The 11,431-nt window shown below is 31.2% G+C and overlaps 1 protein-coding gene across 3 annotated transcripts in view; it reads right to left on the reverse strand.

Annotated features, from left to right (window-relative positions):
- Positions 1–11,431, reverse strand: part of GRIK2 (glutamate ionotropic receptor kainate type subunit 2) — a 668,512-nt gene that overhangs the window by 140,576 nt on the left and 516,505 nt on the right. For all 3 annotated transcript variants that reach the window (XM_007465776.1, XM_007465777.1, XM_007465778.1), the window contains exon 11: positions 8,244–8,467. In XM_007465776.1, the coding sequence (XP_007465838.1) occupies positions 8,244–8,467 (224 nt within the window). The remainder of the gene's footprint in view (positions 1–8,243; positions 8,468–11,431) is intronic.

Below are 11,431 nucleotides of genomic sequence, written 5' to 3' on the forward strand. Positions count from 1 at the left end.
TGTTTTCTTATAAATCTGTTTTCTTTTCTTAAAAACAAACTTTCTCCCTAAAATAAATTAGAATTTTAAAAGTGTAACAATAATAGCATTAAACAAAGGGTAAACATCTCTAATCTCATTTGTGAGAGGTATGGGAGCAGAGGTGATGTATACCTATTCATTCCTCAAACCATAAAAATAGTTACTGAAAAAAGCTAATAAATTAATCTCTTCCTGGCTATTGTTGACATGCAGTGTATATTAGTTTTCTTCCTTTTCTCTCTCAATCACTTCCTTCACGTGACCCACCAGCCCACTACAAGACTACATAGGAAACATCAGTCGGAAAGAACTCTTACACTAAAGAATTGACAGCAAAGAGACAGATTTATCCAAGTAAAAATGTTACTAATTTAGGCACCATGCTTATGATTAAAGGAAAAAAAAATGATCTATTTCCTTTATATTTCTTAAGACAACTACCTTTTTGAGCATAGTACTCTCAATCATTGTACAAACCTATATAGAAAGAAAGAAACAGACTCCTAGAGAATATTTATTTCTTTACTCATTATCTTTGTTTCACTGGCTTCCTGCACAGACTCCACTGTTTCAAGGTGTATGTAAAAGCTTTGGCCTCTCTTGACTAGACATTGTAGATTAAAATATTTAATAAAGAACATTGTTAAATTATTTTTAAAAGACACTGACTTTCCTGGGATAGTTTCAGATTGTGAAGACCTTTCTTAAGTGGCTGAGAAAACCCCCAAAAGTCCAAGGGGACAATTGGAAAGAGAGAAGTGCAATTTTGTTTTGATAATTAACACAGACAAAACAAGCTGGGAAGATAGTTTCTTACAAACAATTCACAGTCCTCTGCAGTTATGGGAGAAGCAGCTACCGAGAAATTGCAAAATATTGAAGAGTAAGCGCATCACTTGGTGAAATTCTGGGTTCTTTTTATCTTGTTGGTTCTTTTTTAAGAGTCACCTCAAAGAATTTCTTTCTAATGGTCAAAAAAAATAAAAGGAAAAGTAAGCAAAGAAAAAACAAAAAGAGAAACAAGCCATTCACAGTATTGTTCTTGTCCTATTAGCTTTTCAATCTGAATTAGCTAATGAGAAATGTACAAGAGACATGGTAGCAACTGTCAAAGAGCCACCACACTCCTTTTCCAAATCTTTCAAAGGAAAAAATTTCTTACAGTGTACTGCTTCTCATCAGGAAGTGTGCATGTATGAGTGTGTGTATGTGTGTGTGCAAAATATAACTACATGTTCCATAAAGGATTCATTAAGAACAGAGGTGTGCCATTTTTTGGTAGCAAATATAATAATTTAGTAAAATTCAACTTCAAGTTTTTAGCATTCTCAAGTTTCTTAATGTGACTCTATATAATGTAATTTATTAAAATTAGTTTCTGTGATTTACTGAGCTAGGCATTGTGGAACTTCTAAATTGAAACAAATCATCATAGGGTGACCATAGTTCTCAGAAGCTCATTGGCCAAGATATTTATTGAATGGACATACTTGCAATGACTGGACAGAGGAAGCTCTCTTGCTTCTAGGAATCTTTGAATTCAATTCAGTGATGCAAGCAAGTAAAGGCACAGAGGCAAAAAAATTATCCATAGGATACAAAAAATAAAAATGGGCTATCAAACTTCGGTTCTTACATTTATACTTAATTTTGTCCTAATAAATCAAAAACATTTTTATGTGGAAAAATGATTTGGAAAGAGATGCGGAAACTTTTAAAAGATACTCAAGCAAAATTATCTTTAAAATAAAATGTCAAGAAGCATTTGATTACAGATTACCAAAAAAATCACTTTAACTTTAAATTGTCTTTGTCTTACTCAGTTTTTATCAAATCTTTTATTCTTGTAAATGTCTAGCATAATTATAAAATTGAGAAGTGGAATATGTTTATATTCTCTTATGATGACTGAGATTATCTTCTTTCTCCTATACAGATAATTTCAGTCAAAATTTCTACTGTCTCAATTGTTTAGATACCATATTCACCATAGTTGAAAATAAGTCACTGACTCAACTTAGTTTCAATTGGTTTGGTTCTACCAATTACAAAAACTAAGAATTTTTTCTGGGTTAGTGACTCCATTTATACTTTCAACCATGAATATTATTGGAACCATTAAAAATAAAGAGGTAAATTATTTTATAATGGTTTTACCAAATAGCAATTGTAAAAAAAAAATCTGTTAATATAGAAGTAGCCTCAACTCCTATGGAAACGTAATTTGAAAGTGCATTTAGTTTTATTCAATGTTGACTTTTAGGTCCATAATTGAGGAATTTCTTAGTATAAACAATTATAATAATCACTTTCATAGGTGTGAAAGGCATACTAGCAGAACAGTACTATTTCAAAGCAAATTTCCATTAAATTCTAGGAAAATTTCTAAATGGGAAGAGGAATAATAGATAGGCTTCCCTGCAATATACTAGAGTTAAAAAAAACAAAACGTAAAATACATCTAAAATTATGTTATGTAAAACTGAAATGCTTTTCTAGTAAGAGGTGGGAAAGTTGGTGGCAAAGACATGCAACAAAATTGGCATTTCATTTCAATGTGACAATAGTCTTTTTGACAGCAGATTAATTTAACATTGAACATCCCACCAAAAGAGGAATCCATTTCCAAGTGCATAATAATTCATTTTTGCCCTTCACCATACATTAAATGTCACCCATCATTGTGACAGGAAGATAAAAGCTATTGCACACTAGTCAGGAGCCGAGATCAAAGCTGTTAATGCAAACACTTTCGACATGGTTTTCTAAACTCGGTTAAACCATCAAAAACACTATGTTTAGAAGATCTTTACCTCTGAGCTCCAAGAGAAATACAGAATATTTTTGCAAGTATAAGGACTCTCAGTAAGGCAATAGCCTTGTCATCCTGTGACCACAGACCATGTTAGAGCCAAAATGTATGTCAAGACGGGCCTGGCAGTCACTGTAATAATAAACCTTTGAGCAGATTCTAGGGAGACTATCCCTTGCTCCCCTGCAACCTAATCCAATAATATAATAGATGATATTCTAATATCTTAAAAAACCAGGCAAAGTAATTCAATGCAAAATCATACAAGAAATTCCTATATTCTTTTTAACTTAGAAAAACTAATCTTATGTATATAACACATTGAGTATCCTTGATTTGCTATTCTTGCTAAGAAAGCCAGGTTGGTCAAAATTTCTTGTCTTCTTTTACTCTTTCTCCTATATTTGGCATAATCATTTGTTCATTTAAGTAATCTAAGAAATTCCTGTAATAATTTATTACTACCAAATTTGGTATAGTATTATTTTTCTTCTCCAGAGTTTATTTGTATTTAATTTTAAAATGCCAATCTCAAAATAAAATATGCAAAGTTCTTATATGCTTAGTGAATAATTATTAAGGTTACATCAATCCTGTTGGAGGTAAATGTGTATACCAGTATTCCTTTCTTTTAAGTTCGACCTTCAGTTATTCATCTTCGTATATCAAACTACTAAGGACCTTAGACCAAAATTTACATGCTAAATTTCAGAATAGCTCTGGTTGTCTTGGTGACACCTATGGCTAAAAGAAAATTTTAAATTCTTTAATATTATAATAATTTAAATTGACTTATTTTATAAATAGGATCTATTATATCAATATTATCTATTTTTTTAACAAAGGAAATATTTGAAGCAAGGTGAAAAATATCTCTCATTAGTGTAAAGGGTGGGTTCCCTAAATAGGCTTTTTATATGACTAATTGCCATCCCTATTCTAATATACCTAGATCAAAGGAAGAAAAGGATAGAAAGAGAGGGGAAAAGATTTAGGGGCATATATGATTAAGCACAAGCCCGTCATGGACAAGATTTCTTCCTAATCCTCTATCAGCCAAGAGCTATTCTTAGAATACCTAGGATAAAGCCATTCTATATCTAGAATGCAGTACCTCAGGTTCATCTTTACTCTTAAATAAGAGTTCTCAGCTAATTCAGATAAGCATGCTGATTATGTCATTATGCTATAAACAACAATGCAAGTGTTTGCAAGAGATCATGGATTATAAAACCATACCAAGACAAATAAGACAATGTATTTTTTTCTTAACACTTGCTAAAATAAATTTAGAGCATTTTCAAGTATTTCTTAGATAATCTTTTTTCTTATAAAATGAAGGTTAGGGGAAATATTAAAATGGTAACAATCATTATTTACTTTTAAATTTAATTTTAAAAACATATAATCTATTAATAATTATCACTTACAAATTTATCATAAATTTAATATTGTTAATACTATGATACAGCAGATATTCAATAAGCCTCAAATCTAGTATTCTAATGATAACTAACAATCTGCCTAATGTCTTATTTCCTTTATAGTTGTATATTTCTCTTCAGTGAAATATATGTTACAAGTCATTTTTAGATAAATATATTTAAAATACATGTAATTCATTAAAAAAACACTGGATAACTAGAAAACATTTTCATGACTTTCATTCAAGGCCAATACATATTTATTGTCAGATAAACACATTGGTTATGAGTTTATTAATGAAAAAATGTATCAAGCCATGTTTGTTCTTGGATTTAAGCATCTGGTATAATTCTCAGAACATTACTGGTAATCAGTAGATACTTGCTGAAAAAATTAATGAATAGATGAGGGATATAAATTAATGTATAATACTTCCTGGAATCCTAATTATCCAGTGTTCACTACAGGTTCAAGAAATATTTGACTAATTGAGTGAATGATTGATGGCATAATTAAAGTGGAAACAGAAAACAAATTGAAGGTGTGGCTTGGTAGCTAAAAAGACATAGAAAATTAATTGTAACAATAATAATTGGGACAATATTAGCTGGTGACTGAAACAAAAGTAAAGTAATGCCAATTAAAAAATTTTAATGATATTTAAATCATTTACTATATTTTAATTTTGAGGTAAAATTTATTTTAATTCTAAGTAGATATTACATAACTTCTTAGAATTCAATGTAGCATAATATCTGATAATAAATATAAATTTTGTTGTTGAAGTGGCATTATTTTAGAACTTTGTTTTCTGAATTTCAGTGAAAATAAAACAGATATCTGAGAACTTTTTAATGTAATTTGTCTTTCTTTTCTTTGTAATCATTAGGACAAAGAATATACATAAAGGAAATGCCATACTTATTTTGACATCAGTAATGATGTTAATATGTTCATCCGTGATCTCTATATGGCATAAGACATAATCTTTTTTCACAGATAAAATAAAAATGCTACATTTATTTTGAATTGATAACAAATAATCATGATGTCACTTTGGTTAGAAAGGTAATTAAGTTCTACAATTGAAATTTAGACATTTTCCTATCATTCACACATCATGAACTACTTTCACGGTAGCAAGAGTTCAATACCAGGTCAGAGTGGATTTTACTTATACAAAATCATCTGGTTTTGGACGTTCAGTTTAGAATTTAAATGGACTCTACTCAAGAAACTTTCTTTTAATCTGAGTTTTAGTGTGGCTTTTAATTTGACAATATTTATACAAGATTATAATAATGTTGAGAATTGAAGAAAATATTCTGAGATAATCTGTAAAGAATTGATTTTTATATTACATATTACTTTACCAAGAAGATATAATATTATTTATTACTTAATATAGGATATCCTATATTATTTATTATTTAATAGAATATTTGTTATTTGCCCATAAATGAAGATATTAAACTTCATTTCACATTGTTGAATAAGATGCTGAAATAGAATCATTTTCAAATCCATTCATTTAATCACTGACAAAATTCAACAGTAATATTCTAAAATTCAAAGACCCTAAAAAATGGCACACCAGTTAAAGTTATGTTCTCAGATAGAAAGACATGGATGAATTTCTTTCGTGTAAAATTAATACAGGTTATCATAATTCTACAGATATTATATTACTTGATATAAAGTGAGAGTTTTAGAAATTTTTAGAAGTTAGATAAGTGCATGTCCATACCACATGTCTCTATTTGCTAATATTCTTTTAAGCTGGAAAAAAATTCAGATGTTTCACTATCTGCTTTTGAATCTAATTTTAGAAGATTTGGGCTCAGAAATTTAGAAATATCTAAAATTTCTAATTTGAATTTGAGGTAACACAATAGTCTTTGCTTAGGATTCCCTGGAAACTGCTACTAGAACTTAATTCAGCTTGATTGATGGCCACATAATTGCCTCACAACTGTCTCAGGACATGTTCCTCTAGGCTTTATTTATATCCTTCCTGAGAACTTTAGTTAATTTGATTAAGAGGGAACAGGTGTACCTGCAGACATCAAGAAATGTTTTTTCTATACTTCAAAATATTTATTTTTTTCTTTTTGTTCTGTGGGAAGGCTGTAGAGTTCTCTAGTCATTGAATTATTTAAGCTGTAATCTGTGAACTCACTTCTCTGCACACATATAAAACAGGAAGGCTTGTGTTGGTCACTATAAAAAAGATGCAATTGGTCCAAACATGCTCAAAAATGAGAAGGCTTTTTTATTTGTACAAGCTATGGAAAAAACTGGAGCTAAAAGTTTATGAACTTCATACTCCAAATTCTCATTTGGGGGGAAAAACTCTAAACTTCAAATAAAAATTTTAACTCAATCTACCATATTGCTACAAATGCTATATGCATATATGGTTCCAATACAAATTCTCAGTCAAATACAACTGATAATTTTCTGAAGGACTCGTGTTAATATTGAACCTATTAGGTGGAAAATTATAATCCGTATAACATTTATGTGTAAATGTATCAGAAATATCTATATGCATAACTATAAAATGTAAACATATAAAAATATATCAAAAATATTATGCTACTTCTAAAATTGATTTTATTTATTTTTTAATTGAATAAACTAAGTGTTTTTCACTGCTTGGAAAAAAAATATGACTTCATTAAAAAAAGTTCAAGGAAGGACAAATATCCTTAGTGATAATTGATCAGAAGAACCCACATAAATTAATTGAAAAAATAACCCACATATTTAATACTTAATTTTGAATTTAATGTAAAAATATTTATATTTATACATTACAAGTATTATTATCAACATGAAAAAATTATATGTAGCATTCTAATTCATCTTGGATTTAGAGTTTTCTGATATCTAATAGAATATAAAAATTCAAAGACTATAATGAGTATGTGACTTCCAAAGTCATTCAAGTAACAGTAGAGCTCTGAGCCCAGGGATAGTTTTAATCTCCTTAATTAAGGTAAAAATAAGCTAAAGCATATCAAAATAATCTATCTGTCGAAAATTTGGTAGTGAGGTAAGCATAAATGAAAAATGATTACAAATTTCCACTTCCAGAGTAACAATAAAGTAACAAAAGCAACATATATTGAGCTATATCATAGATTTTAAAAGCCATTATAAAAATATAAAAACGTATTTTTTCACTTAGGCATTTGAGTTTCTGATGCTATGATTGAAATATACCCCACATGTCAACAAAAATAAGGCAATTTATGGGGTTCCCTGGTGGCGCAGTGGTTGAGAGTCCGCCTGCTGATGCAGGGGACACAAGTGGTCCGGGAGGATCCCACGTGCCGCGGAGCGGCTGGGCCCGTGAGCCATGGCCGCTGGGCTTGCGCGTCCGGAGCCTGTGCTCCACAACGGGAGAGGCCACAACAGTGAGAGGCCCGCGTACCGCAAAAAAAAAAAAAAAAGGCAATTTTTTGTGGTGATATATTCTGTGAACAAAAAAAAAAAAAAGACAAATTTTATATAGAAAATCATGGTAGTCTTTTTATACTTAAAATGCTTATTTTTAACTAGCCTTTGTTTATCTGTTTTTAAAAGCCTCCTTTTAAATGTTACCATTTTGATTTTTCTTATAACTGTTTTATTAATTCAAATAAGTAAAACATAGTGTTTTGCTACCTGGCTCAAGATAAATTTTCAAAATGAGGAAATAATTTTTATATCACTGTGAATTGAACTGTTTCTAGCTTCTTATTCAGAAGAGTAAACTCTACCACACTTATAGCTTACTGACACAGCCAGCATGCTTTCTGCCAAAAAGGCATCAGAGTAAATTTTAATAAGTTTTATGACTCTTAAAAGTTCATTATTCTCCAGCACCGCATGGGAAATAAAGAAAAAGAAAAGTAACATTGATTGTGACTTTTGACAATTATTAGTTAGAAAAAGGAGGTAACAATTGCCAAAAAAATCACAAAAGTGAGGATGTTACCTGGCTATGACAAAGAGCACACAACTGACACCCAAGTAAGCCAGCAGAATATACATCCAGATATCAGGGGAGAGAGGATTCAGGAAGGAGAAGACGCCTGGGTTTGTACCATTGGGCTTGCGGTACAAAATACTTATTCCAAGTGTCATAAAGGGCTTGGAAAAGTCGATGACCTTCTCTCGAACGTAGGTAATAGCCAGTGGAGCAACTGCAAGGTCAGCTTTCTATAGAGAGAAACACAGAAAAGGAAAAAAAAGTGTTCTAAGTCACAACAAAGTAGTAACCATATTAAATAAAACAAAGACTTTACACTCAAGAATTGTCTCAGCAACAGTCATGTTAACACTTAAAGCATTCTTAACTCTGAAGTGAAGCATCTGATTTACTCTGCTACTCATTTCTATGAGTTTCTAGATTAACAAATCAGCAGTTATTGCAAGTAGATATAGAAAGAAAAAACTGTATAGGATGAAAAACACTGAAGAAACCATTGTACATTTAGTATTATTTAGTACATTTAGGATTATTATGCTACTAAACCTGCTCATAATACCTTTAATTTAAACTTTAAAAACAATATCAATTATGACTTTATAAATACTTTGGTCAAATTGTAAATAATAATAACTACCTCAAATTGTTTATAATAATTTGATAATCGAGAAACATTTATTTTTTTGGTTTTAAAACTATAGAGCACAGTTAAAATGTTTTATTCTTTAAATAGTTAACATTGTGAAAATCCTCTTTTAATGTGATTTTGTTTACGGCCCCTGAATTTTGTTACTATCTCTAATTTGTTTTATATTATTTAAAGAAAATCCTTGCAGCCTTGCGTAAATCGCATTAGGAAATGAGTTTTTCAATTGTCACAAAGTTGCTAATTTTCCAGGTAGCTTAAATATGTTAAATTACTAATGCTTTTCACTCGCCATGTTTTAACCATCTGTCAGGGATGAACTTAAGCTCTAACATATTGAAATAAATAATTACAGTATTTTGAAGTAACAAAGGCATCTATTCCAACCTATGATGGGAATCTGTATTTCTTTTATTTTTATAACCATATGGAGCATTCAGAGAATATATGGAAATGCTCATCTTAAAGAACTACAGAAAGATGTACAACAGAATGAAACTGGTCCTTGGGCTTCCCTGGTGGCACAGTGGTTAAGAATCCACCTGCCAATGCAGTGGACACGGGTTCGAGCCCTGGTCCAGGAAAATGCCACATGCCATGGAGCAACTAAGCCCATGCGCCACAACTACTGAGCCCGCGTGCCACAACTACTGAAGCCCGCGCGTCTAGAGCCCGTGCTCCGCAACAAGAGAAGCCACCACAATAAGAAGCCCGCGCACCACAACGAAGAGTAGCCCCCGCTCTCCGCAACTAGAGAAAGCCCGTGCACAGCAACGAAGACCCAACGCAGCCAAAAATAAATAAATAAAATAAATAAATTTATTTGTTTTAAAGAAGAATGAAATTGGTCCTCTACTGTTTCCTTGTCTCAGGGATTGTTGGAGGACTGAAGAAAGAACCTTCTCTGAGAGGCTAAGTTTGTTGACAATATTATGAGTATGTGTTTGTGTGCACTTGTGCGTTGTGGGTGGGTGGTGGTGGGAGATGCTTGGATAGAATATCTTTGAGAGTAGCAATGGAGAGGGAAAGATATTTCCTAACAACCAGCAAGGAAAAACAAATCTTCAGGGTCCTGGCAAGAGTACAATCATATTTCACATTCATAAGTCAAGTCAATTTAACAATAATAATTGTTCATACTACTTGAGCATTTGCTATGCAGCAGGCATTGTGCTAAGAAGGTTACTTGAACTGTTACATTTAATTCTTATGCAATACTACTCTTATTCCCATTTTTTGATAAGGAAACTGAAACCACAGAAGTTAAAAACTTGTTCATTGTCATAGAACTAATTGAGCATTGGAACCAAGGACACAAACCTAAGCTTTTGGAATCTATACCTAGAACTAACCATGTCATGCATCTCAGAAACCAGAATTGGAATCATGGAGACATCATTCATTCATTCATTCATTCTTGTAGAATGAATGTAGAGATGGAAAGGGAAATATATAGAAGCAAGGGCAGGATAGATTATAGTCTCAGAATTTAGATGGTCAGGTGCAGAGTTAATGCAAATAGAGCATTTTCAACAAAGGGGAGATGGTTTGAAAAAATAAACAAGTTTGTTAGGGAAGGAAAGTGATAATATAAGAAACAAGGATTCCAGGTTAAAAAAAAAAGAAAGGAAAAAATAGAGTGGTGGTTTGCTCCTGTTTTGGTGGTTGAATTCAGCATAGTTTATCATGTGCCATTTAACTTTGCAACCCACCCTCCTCCTGGGCACAGGGAAAGCAAAATTTCACCACATATAAAACGTGTCAGTGAGTATGCTTTAAACTGGTAAAGTACTTTTAAATTCATAATATATATTAGCAAAAGTGAGGAAACAATTCAAGTAACATATATTAAAACAAAACTACTATATTATTCCAAAAATGTTGTTCTACAGGTATACATTAATAGGATTGACTAGACATACATCAAAATTTACTTAGCATTGCCTAAAAAAGTTATATCCTAATTATTAAAGGGAAAAAAACAAAAAAATTATATAGCATGCTTTCAATTATAAAAGAAATTAGTCATTTGAAACAAAATATATAAACCCACACTTTTAACCATTTAATTAAAAAAATGTACAGACTGGTGCATGTGTATAAAGGAATAATATTCAGCAGCATAAAGAACTGAGCTGTCAAGCCATAAAAAGACAGAAGAACTCTAAATGCAAATTGCTAAGTGAACAACGTGTATAAAAAGACTACATACTATATAATTTCATATATATGGCATTCTGGAAAAGGCAAAACTATAAAGACAGTAAAAAGATCAGTGGTTTCCCAGTGTTCAGGGGAGGGGGAAAGTCATGAATAGGTAGAGCACAGAATATTTTTAATGCAGTGAAGCTATCTTGCATGACACTGTAATGATGGATACATGACACTATGCATTTATCAAAATCCATAAAACTGGAAAACACAAAGAATGAACGCTAATGAAAACTATGGACTTTTGCTAATAATAATGCATCAATAAATGTTCATAAATTGTAACAAATGTACTACATTAATGGAATCTGTTAATAATAAGAGAAATTGTAGGGAA

This window comes from Lipotes vexillifer, unplaced genomic scaffold (genome assembly GCF_000442215.2).
Source record: "Lipotes vexillifer unplaced genomic scaffold, Lipotes_vexillifer_v1.1 scaffold732, whole genome shotgun sequence".
Lineage (NCBI taxonomy): Eukaryota > Metazoa > Chordata > Mammalia > Artiodactyla > Lipotidae > Lipotes > Lipotes vexillifer.